This window comes from Barbatula barbatula, assembly GCF_947034865.1.
Source record: "Barbatula barbatula genome assembly, chromosome: 19".
NCBI classification, from domain to species: Eukaryota; Metazoa; Chordata; class Actinopteri; order Cypriniformes; family Nemacheilidae; genus Barbatula; species Barbatula barbatula.
This window is the reverse complement of record NC_136782.1, coordinates 6,211,045-6,234,066: the sequence shown is the minus strand read 5'-3', so window position 1 is coordinate 6,234,066 and position 23,022 is coordinate 6,211,045. Positions and strand designations below refer to the sequence as shown.

General features: G+C 40.6%; 1 protein-coding gene across 3 annotated transcripts; it reads right to left on the bottom strand.

Annotated features, from left to right (window-relative positions):
• Positions 1–8,628: 8,628 nt before the first annotated feature.
• Positions 8,629–22,180, bottom strand: amotl1 (angiomotin like 1). Of its 3 annotated transcripts, none has more exons than XM_079481772.1 (12): positions 21,961–22,180; positions 16,560–17,565; positions 14,809–15,127; positions 14,526–14,670; positions 14,123–14,203; positions 12,795–12,940; positions 11,739–11,888; positions 11,325–11,515; positions 10,520–10,636; positions 9,757–9,950; positions 9,321–9,677; positions 8,629–9,214 (listed from the first exon to the last, which is right to left on the bottom strand). In XM_079481772.1, exons 2-12 carry the CDS (start codon positions 17,498–17,500, stop codon positions 9,111–9,113), a joined length of 2,745 nt encoding a protein of 914 aa, XP_079337898.1. In that variant the 5' UTR covers positions 17,501–17,565; positions 21,961–22,180; the 3' UTR covers positions 8,629–9,110. The 3 variants fall into 3 exon arrangements, with proteins under 3 accessions (XP_079337898.1, XP_079337897.1, XP_079337899.1); XM_079481771.1 differs by lacking the exon at positions 21,961–22,180 and adding an exon at positions 20,309–20,498; XM_079481773.1 differs by lacking the exon at positions 21,961–22,180 and adding an exon at positions 20,133–20,447.
• Between the last annotated feature and the right edge of the window lie 842 nt (positions 22,181–23,022).

Here is a 23,022-nt window from a genome sequence, read left to right as displayed (position 1 = left end):
GTAATGAGTGCTCAAAATTCATTGGCCGATGGCGGCCATGTTTTTTGAGAAACCCCAAAGTCCTTTTATACAGTCATGGTGCATGACACAAAGACACACCATACCAAATAATAAGTCGATCGGGCCAACGGTTGGGTAGTTATTGCCGTTTTCGAGATATTTGCTATTATAGCGCCACCTAGTGGCCAAACACCGAGTCTTTTTTATTATGACCCCGGACTGAGGGTCCTCACATATGGTCTAAGCCCCGTGAAGATAGCTCAAACCGTTCTCTAGGTATAGCCATTTTAGCGAAATAGGCAACTTTCGGTTCGGATGTTTTGATGCCCCCTAGCGACCCTGAATCGAATTTTCAACTTTCTTTTATGATTATTTATATTCACACTCCACAGAATTCATCAGCGTTGGTTTGGTTCCGATCGGGCAAAAATCCAGGGACTAGTTCTTTTTTTTTTTTTTTCATAAAATGCAAATTAGCGAAAAAATTTGCATACCGGAAATGAAATCGGAGATATACGTTTTTTAAGTTTGGAGCCAAGGATTCCAATGACACCAAACACTTTGTTGTGTGACATCCGGTTTACGAGCATTGAGCCCAAACGCATTGGCCATCGCTATAGCGCCACCTATGGACCGACATGGCTGGCTCCGAGTATCTGAGTAGCGTGCAAGACTACTACCATCTGACCAAGTCTCGAGTTTCTACGACTTACGGTTTGGGCTGGGCGACGCGTTTTATGGCGGAATAATAATAAATATAGCTGCAAGCAGCAATTATCGGGTTTCGAGAAGTTTAGGTAAGTAAACGTCGACCAGTCTCAGGGATGGCAAACTAACATGTCCACAATCGACAATACAACCCCACACCCAGAAAAATGAGTCAAAGGGTCAGCATTGGCTCATACAGACCCAGGCATGCTCACACACACATGCACATATAGGACATACATTACATTTTCTCATATCAAGTCATTCGGACAATTCAGTAGCAAGACTCACGTTATCAGGATAAATAGGTCAAATCCATTTCAGAAATGGCCCTAACACACATCCTCAATGAATGATAGCCTTTAGACCCAGAATTTTGACTTAGGTGATCAGTAACAGTCTATGCAGACTACGCATGCTTACAAAGACATGTATGAAAAGCCCATTTGAATGAATATTTCACCTTTTGGACTTTTATGAAGGCACGCCTCTTCTGATGAGCATGCTTGTTTTGAGTCATAATATGTATAATACTACTTAATTGCAAGTCCTTTGGATTATTTATTAAGGAGTAGCAACCTTTAACGTACATTATTCACCTTAATATAAAAAAGGACCCTGTAATGGACACACAACAAAAAAAAACTCAACATGTTTTTAATCATTGTTGACCTATAGAGTCCAGAGAATTGTACTATGGTGGAAATTTTGAAATTGCTTGAAAATCAAAGAACTAGTTTGCAAAAGTACGATTTTAACATCATCAGCAATAACTCCTGAACCGTTTGATTGACATCAATAGATCAAGAGGCAAATTTGTTCAGAATGAGAAGAGCTATCATATGATATCAATAGTTTGTGTGTATGTCAAATGTCACGTGATACACAATTGTTTAAGTAATGAAATACGCGTCAATTTTGCCATTTCTACTGTTTTAGCGCCACCTAGTGTCCAAACGGCACCTTCTTTTGTAGGTGACCTCGGAGTGATGGTCTACACATATGTTCCAAGCCCCATGATGATGTGTTAATCCGTTCTGGATTTATGGCCATTTTAATGTGATAGGCTCCGCCCAGTTCAGTTTTTGCCCCCCCCCACCGTGTATGAATATAAATTTCAACTTTTTTTCAATGATTATTTACATTCACACTCCACAGAAGTCATCTGCATTGGTTTGGTTCCGATCGGTTGAAAAACCAAGGACTAGTTCGCGAAAGTAGATTTTTGACATCGTCAGCGATAACTCTCGATCCGTTTGATCGACAGAAGCGTGTCCAGAGGCAAAGTTGTTAAGAATGAGAAGAGCAAACATATGATGTAAATAGTTTGAGTATGTGTCAAATGTCACGTGATACAGAATTGTTTATGCACTCTAAAACCGTTACTTCGCCCCCTAGTGGCCGAATGAGTTCATATTTCTTACAGACCTTCTTGACCATGAGTCGAACAAGCCCAGCGAGTGTCGTTTCGATCGGCCTCCGTTAACCCTGTGTAATGAGTGCTCAAAATTCATTGGCCGATGGCGGCCATGTTTTTTGAGAAACCCCAAAGTCCTTTTATACAGTCATGGTGCATGACACAAAGACACACCATACCGAATAATAAGTCGATCGGGCCAACGGTTGGGTAGTTATTGCCGTTTTCGAGATATTTGCTATTATAGCGCCACCTAGTGGCCAAACACCGAGTCTTTTTTATTATGACCCCGGACTGAGGGTCCTCACATATGGTCTAAGCCCCGTGAAGATAGCTCAAACCGTTCTCTAGGTATAGCCATTTTAGCGAAATAGGCAACTTTCGGTTCGGATGTTTTGATGCCCCCTAGCGACCCTGAATCGAATTTTCAACTTTCTTTTATGATTATTTATATTCACACTCCACAGAATTCATCAGCGTTGGTTTGGTTCCGATCGGGCAAAAATCCAGGGACTAGTTCATTTTTTTTTTTTTTCATAAAATGCAAATTAGCGAAAAAATTTGCATACCGGAAATGAAATCGGAGATATACGTTTTTTAAGTTTGGAGCCAAGGATTCCAATGACACCAAACACTTTGTTGTGTGACATCCGGTTTACGAGCATTGAGCCCAAACGCATTGGCCATCGCTATAGCGCCACCTATGGACCGACATGGCTGGCTCCGAGTATCTGAGTAGCGTGCAAGACTACTACCATCTGACCAAGTCTCGAGTTTCTACGACTTACGGTTTGGGCTGGGCGACGCGTTTTATGGCGGAATAATAATAAATATAGCTGCAAGCAGCAATTATCGGGTTTCGAGAAGTTTAGGTAAGTAAACGTCGACCAGTCTCAGGGATGGCAAACTAACATGTCCACAATCGACAATACAACCCCACACCCAGCAAAATGAGTCAAAGGGTCAGCATTGGCTCATACAGACCCAGGCATGCTCACACACACATGCACATATAGGACATACATTACATTTTCTCATATCAAGTCATTCGAACAATTCAGTAGCGAGACTCACGTTATCAGGATAAATTTGTCAAATCCATTTCAGAAATTGCCCTAACACACATCCTCAATGAATGATAGGCCTTTAGACCCAGAATTTTGACTTAGGTGATCAGTAACGGTCTATGCAGACTACGTATGCTTACAAAGACATGTATGAAAAGCCCATTTGAATGAATATTTCGCCTTTTGGACTTTTATGAAGGCTTGCCTCTTCTGATGAGCATGCTTGTTTTGAGTCATAATATGTATAATACTACTTAATTGCAAGTCAGTTGGATTATTTATTAAGGAGTAGCAACCTTTAACGTACATTATTCACGTTAATATAAAAAAGGACCCTGTAATGGTCACACAACAAAAAAAACTCAACATGTTTTTAATCATTGTTGACCTAGAGAGTCCAGAGAATTGTACTATGGTGGAAATTTTGAAATTGCTTGAAAATCAAAGAACTAGTTTGCAAAAGTACGATTTTAACATCATCAGCAATAACTCCTGAACCGTTTGATTGACATCAATGGATCAAGAGGCAAATTTGTTCAGAATGAGAAGAGCTATCATATGATATCAATAGTTTGTGTGTTTGTCAAATGTCACATGATACACAATTGTTTAAGTAATGAAATACGCGTCAATTTAGCCATTTCTACTGGTCTAGCGCCACCTAGTGTCCAAACGGCACCTTCTTTTGTAGGTGACCTCGGAGTGATGGTCTACACATATGTTCCAAGCCCCATGATGATGTGTTAATCCGTTCTGAATTTATGGCCATTTTAATGTGATAGGCTCCGCCCAGTTCAGTTTTTGGCCCCCCCTACCGTGTATGAATACAAATTTAAACTTTTTTTCAATGATTATTTACATTCACACTCCACAGAAGTCATCTGCATTGGTTTGGTTCCGATCGGTTGAAAAACCAAGGACTAGTTCGCAAAAGTAGGTTTGTGACATTATCAGCGATAACTCAAGAACCGTTTGATCGACAGAAGCGTGTCCAGAGGCAAAGTTGTTCAGAATGAGAATAGCTATCATATGATGTAAATAGTTTGAGTATGTGTCAAATGTCACGTGATACACAATTGTTTATGCACTCTAAAACCGTTACTTCGCCCCCCGGTGGCCGAATGAGTTCATATTTCTTACAGACCTTCAGGACCACGAGTTGAACAAGCCCAGCGAGTGTCGTTTCGATCGGCCCCCGTTAACCCTGTGTAATGAGTGCTCAAAATTCATTGGCCGATAGCGGCCATGTTTTTTGAGAAACGTCAAAGTCCTTTTATACAGTCACGGTGCATGACACAAAGACACACCATACCAAATAATAAGTCGATCGGGCAAACGGTTGCGTAGTTATAGCCCTTTTCGAGTTCTTTGCTATTATAGCGCCACCTAGTGGCCAAACGTAAACTCCTTTTTACTGTGACCCTGGACTGAGATTCTACACATAGGGTCCAAGCCCTGTGAAGATAGCTCAAACGGTTCACGAGTTATGGCCATTTGAGTGAAATAGGCTACTTCCGGTTCAAACGTTTTGATGCCCCCTAGCGACCCTGAATAGAAATGTCAACTTTTTTTCAATGAATATTTACATTCACACTCCACAGAATTCATCAGCGTTGGTTTGGTTCCGATCGGGCAAAAATCCAGGGACTAGTTCATTTTTTTTTTTTTTCATAAAATGCAAATTAGCGGAAAAATTTGCATACCGGAAATGAAATCGGAGATAGCCATTTTTTAAGTTTGGAGCCAAGGATTCCAAATGACACCAAAAACTTTGTTGTGCGACATCCGGTTTACGAGCAATGAGCCCAAACGCATTGGCCATTGCTATAGCGCCACCTATGGGCCGATTTGGCTGGGTCACTGTATCTGAGTAACCTGCACATATACAACCAATTGACAAAGTCTCGAGTTTCTACGACTTACGGTTTGGGCTGGGCAATGCGTTTTAGCGTGGAAAAATAATAATAAGAAGAAATATAACTGCAAGCAGTAATAACGGGTTTCTCGTCATCTGAGCCATCCAAGCCACTGTGACATCATTGAACAGGCTCAGGGGGCATGCCCCAACACACCCAAAACAGATCAAAGTCCTAGACACACAGAAAACTACAGGATTAAGCAGCAATCCTCGGGTAGATGAGACGGGAATCACGCGAAGCTCATAAGTGTGCGGTCTCAAACATTCCTTCAGGGTTCTTCATATGTATTATACTACTTAATTGCAAGTCAGTTGGATTATTTATTAAGTAGTAGCGACCTTAACCGTACATTCTTCACGTTAATATCATAAAGGACCCTGTAATGGTCACACAATAAAAAAAACTCAACATGTTTTTGGTCATTATTGACCCAGAGAGTCCAGAGAATTGTACTGTGGTGGACATTTTGAAATTGCTTGAAAATCTAAGAACTAGTTAGCAAAAGTAAGTTTTTAACATCGTCACCGATAACTCGTGAACCGTTTGATTGACATCAATGGATCAAGATGCAAAGTTGTTCAGAATGTAGAGGACTATCATATGATATCAATAGTTTGTTTGTATGTCAAATGTCACGTGATACACAATAGTTTAAGTAATGAAATACGCGTCAATTTTGCCATTTTTACTGTTTTAGCGCCACCTAGTGTCAAAACGGCACCTTCTTTTGTAGGTGACCTCGGAGTGATGGTCTACACATATGTTCCAAGCCCCATGATGATGTGTTAATCCGTTCTGGATTTATGGCCATTTTAATGTGATAGGCTCCGCCCAGTTCAGTTTTTGCCCCCCACTACCGTGTATGAATATAAATTTCAACATTTTTTTCAATGATTATTTACATTCACACTCCACAGAAGTCATCTGCATTGGTTTGGTTCCGATCGGTTGAAAAACCAAGGACTAGTTCGCGAAAGTAGATTTTTGACATCGTCAGCGATAACTCACGAACCGTTTGATCGACAGAGGCGCGTCCAGAGGCAAAGTTGTTCAGAATGAGAAGAGATATCATATGATGTAAATAGTTTGAGTATGTGTCAAATGTCACGTGATACACAATTGTTTATGCACTCTAAAACCGTTACTTCGCCCCCCGGTGGCCGAATGAGTTCATATTTCTTACAGACCTTCAGGACCACGAGTCGAACAAGCCCAGCGAGTGTCGTTTCGATCGGCCTCTGTTAACCCTGTCTAATGAGGGCTCAAAATTCATTGGGCGATGGCGGCCATGTTTTTTTGAGAAACGTCAAAGTCCTTTTATACAGTCACGGTGCATGACACAAAGACACACCATACCAAATAATAAGTCGATCGGGCAAACGGTTGCGTAGTTATAGCCCTTTTCGAGTTCTTTGCTATTATAGCGCCACCTAGTGGCCAAACGCCAACTCCTTTTTACTGTGACCCTGGACTGAGAGTCTACACATAGGGTCCAAGGCCCGTGAAGATATCTCAAACGGTTCACGAGTTATGGCCATTTGAGTGAAACTGGCTACTTCCGGTTCGGACGTTTTGATGCCCCCTAGCGACCCTGAATCGAAATTTCAACTTCTTTTTATGATTATTCATATTCACACTCCACAGAATTCATCAGTCTTGGTTTGCTTCCGATCGGGCAAAAATCCAGGGACTAGTTCATTTTTTTTTTTTTTCATAAAATGCAAATTAGCGAAAAAATTTGCATACCGGAAATGAAATCGGAGATAGCCATTTTTTAAGTTTGGAGCCAAGGATTCCAATGACACCAAAAACTTTGTTGTGCGACATCCGGTTTACGAGCAATGAGCCCAAACGCATTGGCCATCGCTATAGCGCCCCCTATGGGCCGATTTGGCTGGGTCACTGTATCTGAGTAACCTGCACATATACAACCAATTGACAAAGTCTCGAGTTTTTACGACTTACGGTTTGGGCTGGGCGATGCGTTTTAGCGCGGAAAAATAATAATAAGAAGAAGAATAAAAATCCTTACAAATACAATAGGTTTTCAGCCCTTCGGGCTCGAAACCCTAATAAGAAGAAGAAGAAGAAGAATAAAAATCCTTACAAAAACAATAGGTTTTCAGCACTTCGTGCTCGAAACCCTAATAAAAGCTACAAATACAATAGGTTTCTAGCCCTTCGGGCTCGAACCCTAATAAAAATCTTTACAAAAACAATAGGTTTTCAGCCCTTCGGGCTCGAAACCCTAATGAATGAACAATCTAATCTAAGCGTTGGTAAATTCATTTGATTATTGACCAGCAGGTGCCACTAACACACTGGTTTCAATTAAACCAGCCAGGTCTGAAGTTATCTCGCTTTGCGTATGAATATATATCTGTAAACAATTGCAGGGCCTACTAATCCAAAGCACTGTCAACATTTACATTAGCCAGATATGCATTCAGAACGTACAGGTTCTCGCGTCCACCAAAATGAACGGAAATGGAAAAACAGCGTTTTTGATAACGTCATTTTTTTGTCGAACTTATCTGACCAATCAAAAGCTCCGATGCAAACACGTTGTAACAGTGGGATCTGGTGCGAGAGAAAAAAGATGAATCTCATGATTCTACAGGTGTGTTGTTGTGCTTGAATAATAATGGCAGAATGACATCACACTGACCTCATATGCATACCTGCAGACACATGGGAGAAGCATCGTCACTATAAACGGTATTCAGTTCCATCCCTTTCCAGAGAGAGATGCATCAGATTTTTACTACTCTGGCAGTGGAATGAGATATGTTTGGTTACCGACATTCTTTCTTATATCTTCCTTTGTGTTTAGCAGAACAAATATATTTAGACAGGTTTGGAAAAACCAGAGGGTGAGAAAACAATGCACTGTGAATGTTCAAAGATATGAAATAAAGTAGTGCAAACTTAAGAATTGTATATGTTAATGTACATTTAACTTAAATATTTTGAGTTCCTGTAACTAATTCTTACTTTTGAGTAAGTTTTTTTTAATTTAAACAAGTTATTTCAAGATGATTTGTTGAGAATGGATTTCAGTTCCCAGCATGCTTTGCGTGAGACTGCATTTTGAAGGAAAGTGTAATTTATTTTGGAAAAAAGTTTTAACATTTTGGACATTTGGAGTTACCCTCGTTCGGAAGAGTGGTGCTTTTGTTTAAATTGTGGGAGGTGCCATAACATTTGATAACTGTTGATGTCATTGAGATGCCTCAATTAAGTCTGACTTGTATTTAACTATAGTTAAAGAAGATACCCTAATAAATGTTCAAAATAAAAAACATTATAAATGTAAGAGTGCCCCAAACTCAATGCTTTACAGTTTATACATTAGACCATCATAACATGTCTTGACTGAACGGTTCCTTTCTAGGCTCTTTTCTGTACCTCTACAGGTACAAAATATAACATGTTGTACCTTTTTGGATACGATTAAAGCAACAAACAGCTTACACAATAACAATAGCATTTTCTAGGCAACACACAAACAACCATTCATCAAGTCTTGTTAACAGCAAGTTATAGAAAGCCTTTTATTGAAAAAGCAAAACATTAAACACAGCTTTCAGTCATTTCAAATGTAGCTATTTACTGTACAAATAATCATATATTTTGTTCTGCAGATAGATCCACACAAAAATATTCCTCTAAATCATATAAATCATTTAAAAGCTGGAAAATAGCGTTTTTCCACATTAAAAACAAAACAAAGACAGAAGGCAGCTTAAGACTTTAGAGTACACAGACAGGGCAAATGTCATCGTCTGTGTTTATTTTGAGGTCAAACGTGGACAAGAATACAATACAGGAATCATTTATCAAACACAGTGTTTTAAAGGCACAACATTCTCTTTCATCCATGATCCCTCACTTTGTCTTTACGTAGTCTTCTCATTTCACACTTCTCTTTTCACACCACATACAATTTGCTTCTCTTTTAGCATCACTTTTTTTGTCCTGTCTGTAGATTTTCACGGTTCAGATAAGGATCTCAACCAGGTCAAGGTCAGGTAGGGCCATCTTCTGTCCTCCACTGATCTGTGCTCGACCCTCTAAACCTTTTGTCTGACTGGATAACGATTCTGCACATAAACACACCAACAATATATGTCAATGTCTGGTGACAAAATAGCACAACAAATCAAATTTATTCCAGCATTTTTGCTTTCATACATCTGGAAACGTCACCTGTCTTGTGTTGTCTCATGGAGGTGGCGGCTCGGAACATCTCAAGATTCTGTCCTGTTTGACTGCCGCTGTCTCTGCTGGCTGATTTGGAGTGAAGGGACAGGAGAGGTGTGGAGGGGAGAGAGAACGATGCGAGGGGTGATAGAGAGGCAGAGGGCAGCACGGGTAACGTGGAGGAGGAAGAGGAAGGGCTGGAGCGAGGGAGACATGACGATAAGCGTGTCAGTGATGCGCTTGAACCTGCGGAGGCCAGGAAGGGAGGAAAAGAGGAAAGCAGAGATGGAGGGACTGAAGAGACTGAAAGCGTGGGCAGCGAGGGTAGGATGTGCTCCACTTTATCTTGTCCCAGAAGTAGACCTACGGAAATCAAGACAAATCTTTAAGCAGCCTAAGTAACGGGGGTGTGGCGTATAATTGATCTCACTAGTGTACTGACTGGTGCTGCCCTTCCAGCCGTGCTGGTCTCTGCGATCGGTCTGCGATGTCTGTCGTACGTGCAACTCTGTCGCGATTGAAATGGAAGGAACAGAGCGGGCAGGACGGAGAAGGGCGGGTTCGCGGCGGGAACGCTGCTGTAGGACTTTAATCATGGCGTCTTTCTCCAGCAGCTGAGCGTGTAAGTTCTTCATCCTGTAACAAAACATGGAAATGCTTTACTACGGATCTCTTTTCCTACAGATAAAGAATGTATGGCGAGATGTTGTCTTTTTCCATTTTGAAATATGCCACCCTAGAATTTACAAATTGGTTCTCTTGACATGTATCATTCAGCTTCTTGAGATCTTTCCCTGGAAGGCTTTTTAAAGAGAGATTTACAGGAGATTTGGTCTATTCTGGACTCTTATCGGCTGCTATTTTTTCATTGCTTGGTCCAAGTCAGCCATTTTTGTTTTGCAATGAAAGAAACTGTTATGTTGGCACAGTTATATTTTGGTCTACAAAAGGTCAAACATTTAAGTCGGAGCCAATAGCCTAGTGGGTGTACCAATAGCTGACATGTAGCACAGCTTCGGGCGACCAGAGTTCGAATCCCGACTCATGGTCCTTTCCCGATCCAGCCCCACTTTGTGCTTTCGAAATTAAGGCAAAAAAAGCCCAAAATAAATCTTGACATAATTAAAAAGGAGTTTCCATGTATACAGCATGTGTGTGTGTGTGTGTGTGTGTGTGTGTGAGAGTATGATGTTTATTGAATTTACCTTTGCTCCATTTCTTGACAGCGTCGGCCGCTCTGAGGTCTGTTGTCGTCTTCATGCTGCCAGAGTGAGCCATCACTGTAACTGCCACTGCGAGAGTGATGGATCATAGTTCTGTCTCTGAAAACCAACAAAACACACAACTACACTGTCACCACTGGGACATCCAAATATTTAAAATACAGAAAAAAGTAACACATGAAACTAAGACACTATGACACTGCCGATAAGCTGATAGAAAGGTGTTCAACAATCTTTAGTTTCCTACACGGCCTGATCTGTTTTGGTGGTACAAAACTGTACTTCAGCATGTGTTGTGTCACTTCCAGTCCAGTGTCTGTTAAACCTCAGGAGGGACATGAAGTCACCCAACTGCAATGTGAAAGACTGAGAGAATGCAAAGACACATGAAAGTTGACAGTATTGTGTTGTTTAAACATGAATATGGACTTGTTTTCTTTGCGATATTCATGGTGCTTGAACATTTGAACAGTTTGTCGTGTTTTATTTTGCAAATAAATGTAAATCAGGGCCGGCTCTGGGGGGGGGTAACAGAGTAAATAAACACCTTGAGAGCTCAATTTCTTAGACGTGAACCTTTGGGTTTGTCATAGCGTTAAACAATCGACAAATGCGTTACATAACTAACGCCTACTGCCTTTCCAATACCTTATAAAGGATTTACTTGCTCTGTGTCTGCACTATGTTTAGTAATCTGCTGTTTTGATGGATTGCATATGGAGCCTGTGTGCGCCTTTACAGACGATCCCAGGCAGTTCGACATGAAACTGCTTCAGCGTGCGCTGACCTCTGTGCTGCGGCCGTAGCCGCCACCTCCATGGCGAAGTGTCTCATTGCACTCTCCTCTAAATACTTCTGCTCCCAGCGTGTCATATCAGCCTCTAATCCCAGAATCCTCTCCTCCCTCTCCCTCAGCAAATCCAGCAGTGCGGGGGCGCTGGACTCACCCGCAGCGAGGGGCACGCCTACACCAGCACGCTACACACAAACACATGACAGACAGTGATTATGGGAACTGCCCGACTGCATAATTGCAGCCCTGTAACATTTAGCCCTGCTGCGGCTGACAACTCCCTTCCTGAAAGAAACACGATGCACCTCAAATGAGCGTGTTGATGTACCTGGTATGAACACAACAAACTGTGCTTGTTTCTTAAGGGTTTTGTTTTCCTAAAGGTATAAAAGCGTTTCGTATGCATGCCTGTTGTGTCCGCAGGGCTTCCAGTTCTCTTTCCAGGCGAGTACGCAGACGTCTCTCGAGCTGCTCTCGCTTCTCGCATGCGGCCTGGAGCTGCGCCAGTGCCTGCTGCAGACGCTCCACCCGCTCCACATACATCTGCTTCTTACTTAACTACAAAACACAGAGCCGAGAAAGAGACAGAAAATTGGGTGTTTAGTGGGTGTTTTATATCAGTTTAGCGCCTTTTCTATGTTTTTAAAATATTACTTTATTGAAGCTTACATTCATCTGTATTTCGGTCACTTACAAACGGTGCAGAAATGATATTGTAGTTGAAAACATAAGTAACGCTTTAACATTTGTGATAATGTGAAATAACGATTTCATTTCTGTATCTGATAATAAGATGCCCAATGAACTAACATGAACAAATGTATAAATAAACATTAACAGAGATGTATAAATGCGGTAATAGACCATTTACAAATAATTTTCAGTTGATCTAAATTTACGATTTATATGCATGTATTTTTGTTTCGTACTGTGAACTATCACAATATTACTCGCAATGTCAAATACAAATATTGTTTCTATTTGCATTTCAGAAAATTAAAACTGGAGGAACCGGTGAAAATAACAGAAAAGATGCTCTGAATTTTTTCACACCTCATACATTGCCAAGAAAACAAGTTCATATTAACGTTTAAGCAACACAACAGTAATATTTCTACATGTATTTAGGAAAAGTTCCAAAATGCTTATGAAAACTGTGAGAAATATCCAGGTTATCACATGTGTCTTGTCATGCTGTCAGTATTTCACATTGCTGTTGGATGACTTAATGTGGCTCCTGAGGTTTGATTTTGTTGAAATACAACATACACTGGACTAAAATGGACACAATACATCTAGAAATTATGAATAAATTAACAATTTGCATTGGTCTCTTCTTTTCTTCGGCTGCTATTCAGTAGTCTCTAGGTTTTTTCTGCACAACATTCAACTATTATACTTCAAACTTCATTCACTATCACTTGAATGTATGTTGATGAATGAAGTGTATGTATAAGCACTTACTTCTTCCTCTAGTCTGACAACTTTACTCTGAGCGTTATTCAAAGCCTGTTCTAAAATATCAATGTGGTGCTGCTGATCCTCATTGGCTGATCGGAGACTGGCCGCCTCTACCTGTAATTTCTCAAGATCCTTTAGACTTTCTCTTCCTGAGGATAACAACAATGACAACGTGTTCATTATAATGTTCTGTACACTGTAAATACTTACCGAAATATAAAAAGAAACGAACGTATATTCAATATATACAGTAGACGGTTTCATCTTAAAAACATAAAGTAATTAAGACGCATGCGCACTTTTGAGACCCCCAACTGAACTTCCAGTACACATTCACAATCAATAGAGTCCCTGTAGATTATTTCTGATAACAGTCGATCGAAACCGAGAAGAACCGTTATTGGCTAAACTTGTCTCTCCAATATTTTGAGTTTAGACTGCGATACCAATTTCAGCCACTAGATGTCAGTGTACCACTAGATGTCAGTGTACCACACGCTTTCTTTAAATGCGACCGAACTACAGGACCCATTCAACAAATTGTTGATTTAATACAATTATTATACATCAAAATAATATAAATGAATATTAACAAATTAAATAAAATAGTTGAATAACCGGATGTTCATTGGGGCTCAGGCGGGTGCTCGTCCGATGAAACGGTTTATAGAAATTGCATAAATATAACAACTACTGTATACATATTTGACAGTACTGGCCAAATGTGATATCCAACTTTAGAAATATCTTTGCTTCCTATACATATACACTGTAAACTGAAAACCGGTGGTTTTGAGAAGAATTTAAGTAGGCTTGACAAAACAACAATTCCCAACATGAGCAAAGCTGATCAAGTCAAGAGATTTTTGAGAATAAAATGACGAAATAATTTTGAGTCACAAGACTTTAAATAGCAAAAGAACCATCTGAGTCATTTGTTATGAGAGTCACACTTTTCTTCTGTTTCTTTGGAGGCAGACGCTGGTCACTGATCACTTTATCGTTCTACTGAATGTTCACTGTTTGAACAGAAATATTTTTTCAAAGGACAAAGTTTACTATGTAATATTTAATATTCGTTCTGCACTGTGTTTGTCTTATGTTTTTTGCATTAAATGGGCTAATTTTGTATGCTTGTTTACACACCGAGATAGAGATTTGAGTGTAAGAGATAAAGTGAAACAGGAAGTTAGGGGAGGGACGCAGGAAATCCTTTGGGAAGAGTTCTTCAAGAGAACTCTGTACTAAACACAGAGAACAGAGGCGTGCACACATTTAAGAGTAATAATAACAGTGATGTATAACAAAGAGAAAAATATAAAGTCTCTCACTTTGTGAAAGATACAAGTGTCCGTCCTCTTGTACCTTCTGCTCCTGATTGGCAAGTTGTCGATTTGCTGTATCCAAACGATCTAAAAACCATATTATAGAATAATCTTAATACCAAGTGCCCAACAACATAACAAAAAGTTGGTTTAAAATTAAAATGAAAGAAACACATACACGAGATACAGCTGCGAACATAGTCATAGCTCAAAGCAATATATTTTGCTGATGTGTACGTTTTTTGGTCTGCCACAGATTCCCAGTGGAGAATAAAAACGCAGTGATGAAAACAATAGATTCCCATCGTCTTCATCACTGCTTTTGTGTGACCGAAACCAAAATCTTAAATATGACTAGAAAGATAGAATCTGCTCAATATTGACTTGCGTTGACATTATCCACAGTCACCTCTCAGGTCTCTGTTAAAGTCATGAAGGCGTCTGATCTCCCCCTCTAGTTTATTCCTCATGGTTTTATCCAGAGCCTCTCTTTTGGATGAGCTCTTGACTAAACTCTCATACGTCTCAGACAGACGCTCAACCTCCACCTCCAACTGCAAACAGAGATCCAAAAAACATTCCCTCATGTTACAATAATGACCTTTTAAATGAACATTTCACACACAAGTAGCTGTTACATAAAATCTCAGATGAGTTTTAAAGCATAAAGTGGGAATAAAAGTGTCGGGTACCCGCTTTAGTCTGCTGGCTTTCTCGTTTTGTTTTTGCAGTTCTTGTTTGAGACGTTGGTTTTCTTTGAGGATCTCCAGCATCTGCTGGGTATGGCTCACCATGGCAAACACCTCCCCCGGGAAAGGCTGTCCTAAAGGAGCCAGACGAACAGATGGCCCATGGTTTACAGATTCAACCTGAGCTGGAGGAAATCCCAAAGCCCGCGACTGGGACATGGGCTGATACTGCTGTTGAGAAGCCTGTGAGGAGGGCAGGATACACATCTCAGACAGTAGACTGTTCTGCTGCTGAGAAGCACAGAGAGACACTGGGCACGCTCTAGAATGAGACAAAACAGATTTAGGTGTTAACACATCAAGCCATTTGTACATCAAAGCTTTTTTTTATGTCACTATTTTAATATCCTCTGAACTATTCTGGTAGTTCAGGAATATCATTGGGGATTGAAATATTAAAGGGACACAAAAATGTCATAATAGGGAAAATAAATACTATGGGAGTCAATGGGGGATGAGATCTGATTGGTTACTGACATTCTTCCTAATATCGTCCTCTGTATTCAGCAGAACATTGACATTTCTACAGGTTTGGAACAACCTGAGGGTGAGCAAACCATGACAGGATTTTCATTTTTGGGCGGCCTATCCCAGTAAATGGACATATGTTTGCACAATGAGGATGTGCTGGTTGGTTGGTGTGGTATTTATCCCGCCCCTCCTGCACTGTTGCAATATGGCTGGCTTAGAAAAGATGACAGTAGCCTCTTTCTCACTGGATCATTTCAGGAACGAAGTTCAGGAACCAGTAAAGAGGCCTGTCGTTTGTGACATTAGCATTCGCACCAGCATTAGAACCTCTGAGGTGACATAAACCAGCCAAAAGCACATCATTTAAAAACATAAAAAATGTAAGGACGCCCGAAGGTGTGTTTTTGTTGTAGACATTTAAGTTGCAAAATAATTAAGACAAAGTCTTCAACAACAATTTAAAGTGCTAGAGACGGAGAAAATAAAATAAAAGCGCCTCACCTTGTTTTAAAAACATGGCACTTTTATTGCAAACAATTGGACAAATATGCTTTTTGGTGGACACATGGCCTAAGGCTGTAGTCGGCAATCTCTGCACCAATACAGTCATGGAACAGAACTAAAATACGAATGTTTTAAAAAAGTTGATGCGATCAACCCGTAAATGGCTTACTTAAAAGAAAGGTTCACCCAAAAATGGTCCTGACCATTGACTTGACCATAGTATTTTGGAAAAGTCAACTATTCCTTTAAAGGGACACTTTTCCCAAAAATTAATGACCTCATGTCATTCCAAACCTGTATTACTTTTTACTTCAGAACACAAAAGAGGATATTTTAAGGAACGTTGGTAACCAAACAACATTGAACCCCATTGACTTCCATTGTATGAACACGAAACCTCTGAGACATTTCTCAAAATGTCTTCTTTTGTGTTCCACGAAATACACGTTTCGAATGACAGATTGCTTTATTTTTGTGTGAACTTTCCCTTTAAAGAATTTTGTCATCACTTCAGATTGACAGAACCGAGCAGATCCTCGTCCCCCATAGTATTTATTTTTCATAAATAAAGAAATATATACAGCTTTGGCACAATCTGAGGGTGAGTAAATGATGACAGAATTCAAATTCCTTGGTGAAACTATAAAGCAATTTGTCATTCAAATCGTGTATTTTGTGGAACATAAAAGAAGATATTTTGAGGGATGTGAGAAAGTTACCTGTCTTGCTCCGGCATGGCCGACGTTAAGGTGTCATAGTGAAGGTGAGCGTAATCCAGAGACCCTATATTAGTATTCAAAGCGGGTGGAAACGTTGTCTGCCCCCGCGACTTAATGGGATATTCTGGTGGAGGACCTCTTTCCTCCAAAGACCACATTTCTGAGTAAGATGGTGAATTTTCTGCACTTTCATCCCCATGAAGGGAGTCTCCTGCGCTGGAGGAACCAGAAGATCCCACGCTCTGTTTAGCTCCGTTGTGCTCCAGACCGAGTTGCATGATTCTCTCACTGAGCGAGCGAACGTGACCATGTTCCAACTCTGACAGGCCTTCATCTGGAAGAGACGCACCACGCTGGACCCAGGGTCGACTCTCCACGTTGGCCTTCACCGGTACCACGGGGAGAGAGGTTGACAAGGACGACAGAGTCAGAGAGGATGACAGCGAGTATGCGCTGGACAGTGATGGAGGACAGGATTGTGAACCCGTGGGACTGTCCGACACTGTTAAAAACATCTGTTGGTTTTCATGGCTCTCGAGACTCTGGCGGCCTTGGTTTAGAGACTGAAGGTCAGTTGGACTGTGCCGTCCTCTGTATAGTTGAGACTGGATTTTAGCCTCCTCGTAAGATGGAAGTTGCACGGTGTCAAAGCCGGGTCCACATGCACCCTGGCTTACTCCAGCAGAGGTCTTTTCCATAGAGCTGCTATCCACCTGATGCTCCTGACCTTGAGGTTCTTGTCGTGGCTGGCTCTGTGGAAGTACAGACTGATACAAATGGGCTGTATGATCCTCCAGGTTCTCCGTAAACGCTGGACTGCTTGGCATGTGAGAGCTGTTGCCTTCTGTGGCTTCTCCGGGTCCGCTCGCGCCGTATCGCAGATGTTCTTGCATGAGTCTCTGAAGCACGGTTCCAGAAGCGCTGTCCTCAGAACCATGCATCTCTGCTGCTGTGCAGGTGGACACGGGGGAGCAAGGTAGTTCGCCAAGGAACTAGATGACGTTACCTGGGGAAAAGAAAAGGAGCAACTTATCATCCATAAAAACAGCACGTACAAACGATTTGACGGCACATCGAAAATACGACAGGAAAACATGACCATCTCACGCTTACAAAAGTGCATCTACTGGAAATTGATTTCTGATGTACTGTTGTGTATGTGCCATGTCATACAATACAGCATTCATGATGACCAAGGGTTTTTAAAGTTTGACAATGTAGAAAACGATGTAATAAATTGTTTTTAATTGCTAACATTTTTACATTCGAGTTTATAACTTGAATAACAAATCTACTAATTTCAACCTTTTCCAGATGTTTTTATTTATTGTTTGCAGCTAATTTAAAATCCCGGCCCTCATTTAGAGGTATTCTGGCATGTGTTCACGTTTATAATTGTTCAATGTAATTTAGCTTATACCCTTGTGAAAATTAACCATATTTGTGGCGACTACAAATGTAACTACAGTAACCAGAGTTAAATAAAACGATGGCAATCTGCTAAAGACCTCTCACTGTATTAAAACCATGGCTAATATTGTTTTTATATTATTGAAATGATTACATAATATGCCTGAATCTGAATATATTTGATTATCATTTCCCACCATTAGATTACAAGCATGATTTGATGTATTTATTCATAAGCATTATCGTTAAAGGGGCAGATCAGGTACACCTGCACATTTCTAGTGTACATTTCTAAAGTTAAAACAAAGGAAAACAATTTGATCTTTAAAGCAAAGCAACAGTAGACAATGCGAGGCAGACCAGGGACCCGTTTCAGAAAGCAGGGTAAGAGCAAACTCAGTGTAAGTTAACCCCAGAAAACGGGATACTCTGGGTTTTCAGTTTCAGAACGCGAGGTATATCAAACCCGTGACCGCGGGGTAAGTCAACCCCGTTTCAGAAATCAAGGTATCTTATACTTAGAGTGAGTAACCATAGTAACCTACTCTGTGAACCTAACCTGGTCGGGAGCAGGTTTTATTCCACTAACCCGAGGTTTGTTACAATCTCCGCCCCTTTTCGAAGCGCGAGCGGTGTTGAAATTGCCTTCGCCGTTCGTTTTTTCATTCGTTTTCCTTAATCGCGCACAAGTTCGTAACACAGACATTAAATGTCCGTTTATTCAGTACCCGTAGATGAGGAAGCTGCATTCATTCAGAGAGAGTTACATTTACGTCGGGAGAGAATATATGGTGAAGCCACGTTTGGATGTTTTATCATATCCGGAGGATTCTTTATTTGAGAGGCACAGTTTTTCTTTACAGTCCATTAAATATATTCACACTCTGCTTCATCCTTACATCACAAACCTCACTCGTCGTGGCTGCACTCTTACATCTGAGCAGATTCTCTGTTACGTTTCTTTGCTAACGGAAGCTTTCTATATAACACCGGGGATGCAGAACACGTTAGCAAGGCAACTGTATGCAGAGCAGTAAGAAAAGTGTGTATCGCTCTCAAGCACTTTATATACATTTGTGTTAAGTTTCCTGTGAGAGCCATCAAAGAGGAGTTTCATAGGATTGCAGGTGAATGGTGAACGTCTTTCTGAATAAGCTGATCAAATAAATGTGCTCTTGCTGCCACCTCTAATAATTCAAATACCCTTTAGGATTTCCCAATGTGATTGGGTGCACATTTAAAAGGTCCCACTCGCCCCGCTCTGCGCGGGCTTCGAACTGCCGTCGGTCAGAACGAGGGACCGGCGCTCTAACCACGAGCCTAACGACCGCAGTCCCTATTACGTCTGTCGCTAGAGCATCTCTAGCTGGCCTCCGTTACACATAGCTGGAGCAGGGGCAAGCATGGCCAGTTTTTTGTCTTCTATAGCCACAGTGCTCGGTTCTCATATCCTCATAACTTTCAAGGCCAGTTTATTAAATATATCAAACATTTCCCAGTCAGGCATCCTACCAGCAAGAGCATTTAAACTCACCGGACTGAATGATGTTTTTATATTTCATTTCCAGCTGCTGCCACGTTCTTTTTATTGCAGAAGGATTGCACCTACATGACAAAAAATCGTAGGTATATATGTTTATACATATACGATATACATAATATATATATATATATATATAGTTCCTCCAATTCGACTGGCGAGAAATAAACGGAGCGTTTTTTGTCACGTGGCGTTGCCATGGTGAATCGTGTTATCTTCGCTCAATTGATGATGGCTTTTTAAAGCCGCGGTGAACACGAGTAACCTCGGGTGAACTTACTCAGAGTGGATTTAACTGATTGAAACCAGCTGTTCTGAAACAGAAAACTCAGAGTAGCGATTATCTGAGTAAATCAACTCAGAGTTCATATTTTAACTCAGTGTTGCTTGAACCTCCTTATTGAAACGGGTCCCAGCAACACACGCTGACACACATTCAACAAGTCCCAAAATAGCATCAGCAGATGAACTTCAGCATTACGTAGACAACTATTTAAAAACTCCACATTCACACTGAACGAGACACCGCCAGACTTTCACGTGTCATTCGTGTATATAGTCTGCGCGCATACGACTTTAAAGAGACACGTTCAATGCACGGTTACTAAAACAATCTCAGTTACCGTAACATCACCGGTATGAATTCAGACAAATCCTGCTGTTTGACAAGCTGACGCGTTCGGAAACAGCAGAGCTCCGAGTTAGTAAACACGAGTCACATGAATTACATCGATCGCATCATCCGCTACACCGAACCCAACACAAAACAAGAGGAAAGTTTTCAGTGTTGACTCGTTACCCGGTGAGACCTTGACACGGATTATCAGTCTGTCAGGGTGAGAGGTTTTAAGAGTGAATTTCCCGGGACCCTCGGGAGCTGATCGGAGGTCCGCCGAGCGCGCTTGACGGACAATCGCGTCCATTCACTGAGGCATGACAGGAATGTGCGTGTGCCCGCTAGCCAACGCGCGCTCCCGGGTCCTAGCGCCGCCTACGAACGGCGTATGGAGCATTTAAGAGGTTCATCATTTGGGAATTTGAGCAGTTTTACCCCAAAACGACATTTGATCACATCACAAACACTATATCTAGTTGCTAACAAAACGGAAGCATAATTCCAACCAATTACACTTAACATATTGCTAATATTGCTAAGAAACGTCCATCCTGTGAACCCTATTCTGCAAAATGAATCATATTTGTCCATCTATGTAATTTAATTTAGTTGTATACACAACACGTACAATCTCACACAGATATTTGCAATATGTCTGCTGAACATCTGGAAGACATCTCAGAAAGAGTCTTAATGACATCAGTCTATGACAAAAGATGTCTATCTGACGTCTCTGAGACGTATCGCAGATTTAAATGCAGGAGTCATATAGATGTCTGTCAGATGGAGTGTGCTGTACAGTTTTGCTTCTATGTTGCTGTTAAAAGAATGGTGCCCCAGCAATCCCCAAAGAAAATCCATTTCGCAAAAAGCTGTTGTGGCTTCTGTGAAGTGGGTCACATTTTTGCCTAAAAAATCTTTATAATGTTTTGCCTTCTTTAGCATCGCTTATAGTTGCTTTTGCATCGTATTTGCATTAAATAAGATCCCAGAATTCTCCTCCTCAGTCAGCTTTCCCAAAAACATTTAAGCACACTTGAGGAAATTCTCAAATAAAATTTCAATGGATCTTTGTTTCATCTCAAAACACAGTTCTTTAGTATGTTGTTCTAGTGGCACAGGGCTCATTCTTTCATGGAAACACTATATGGCACACCGGATATCTGACATAGCCTCCAAATTACGGTTTTATGGAGAATACATGGGTAGACCTTACCATTCTCACACATTGAACGGTGTGAGGAGGAATAGTTCAGTTCTTAGTCATAAGGGTGTGATATGCTCAACGAATGAAACATGTCCAGAGGGCTGCTCAACCTTTAAGACGTTTAAGATTTATCAGACTTAACAACAGACATAAACAGTTATTATCAGAGAACCAAAACATGCATTTCTGGATAAAAAATGTCATCTTATCTCTGAACGGCTGTACTTTGTGTCTACTGGAAGGTCTGTAAAGATATTGTTTCCGTTTGACGGATATTTATGGTTGCAAAAATATTGCATAAATATAAATATTGTTATTTTTGCTGAACAATAAGCTTTTCAATGTGGTGACATGTTAAAAATGCTGAATAAAAACATAGAATTGCGTTAAACATTTCAGCAGTCAGACATTGTGCATGTGCGCGAGATTATATACCCTCAAGCTATCTATTTGCTTGACTACTTTATCTGACCTCAAGCGGAGCATGGACACCAAACACCTTAAGTTAAAAAGATCATCCTTCAACAAGTGTGTTCACATCCTGTATATTTTATAAATCAATGTTAGATTCTTTAATCAATCTTTCCTCTGTTACTTATGTCCACCCTGGTGGTAATATGTGTCCTACCTTCTTGCTTTGCTCCTCAGATGTTGTTGTAGCCGCTGCTCACATGAGGTCTGAGTCACTTTGATTGATCAATAGTAAAGATTTGTTTGGCAATGAAGGAAAGAGGGCGGAATTCAGGGATCTACGTATTTTTGTGTGAGCATTGACACCAAAACAGCTCGAAATATGTTGCGGCGCATGTGTCCTGACATGCCAGTCCAAGTCACACACATCCTCTGCCCAGACATGCAAGGGTAAGCAAACCCAAAAGACCTTGGAATGGGAACAAAGGAGTGTGAGAAAGAGACATCGGCCGAGGAAGATAAGAGCCAACGTAAGACACAAACCATGCAAACATAACTTTAAATATATATTGAAGCATACAGAGATTTGAACAAATGTACAGTATATAACTCTCATTCTCTGAGCGGACAATTTTAGCTGTCCTGGAATTCAATGCTCTCCCACCCTCGACCATAATTATACATTCGGCCTTCGCTTTGTACACACACATTCCACTTTATTTGGTCATGAGGACATATGCGCTGCTTTTTATTTTACTTGCTTGCTTATTTTATTTGGCTAATGCATACAAAAGAAGACAGACAAAATCAATTGTGAACATAGGCCGGCTTTTTTTAGGTACAGTATATACACTTCAGTCCCTTGAGAGTCACTTGATCATTCTTTATTAGTTTTTTTACATTTTTGAATAACACAAATTTAAATGTTTCAATTCAAGTTTATAGAATCTATTTGAATATATCACATATTATATAATATGGCTAAAACTAAAAATATACTGATGTACTGAAAAATAGAAAACCGAACCAAAACACACGTTTTTACTGATTGTACTTTATGGATATGCCTGTGTGGAGTAAAATAAAGATATTGGACTCTTAAGCTATTGAGGCTACACTTTAGTGCTCTCGTCAGAGATCATGAATTAAGATTTATAACCAGACCAAGACCAGAAATTCAAGACTCCAATTCAGCTCAGAGCTGACATTTTCGTGCTTTTACTGCCCTCTTGTGGTAAAACACACAAAATACTTTTGGGTTTACTTTGTGCTTGCCATC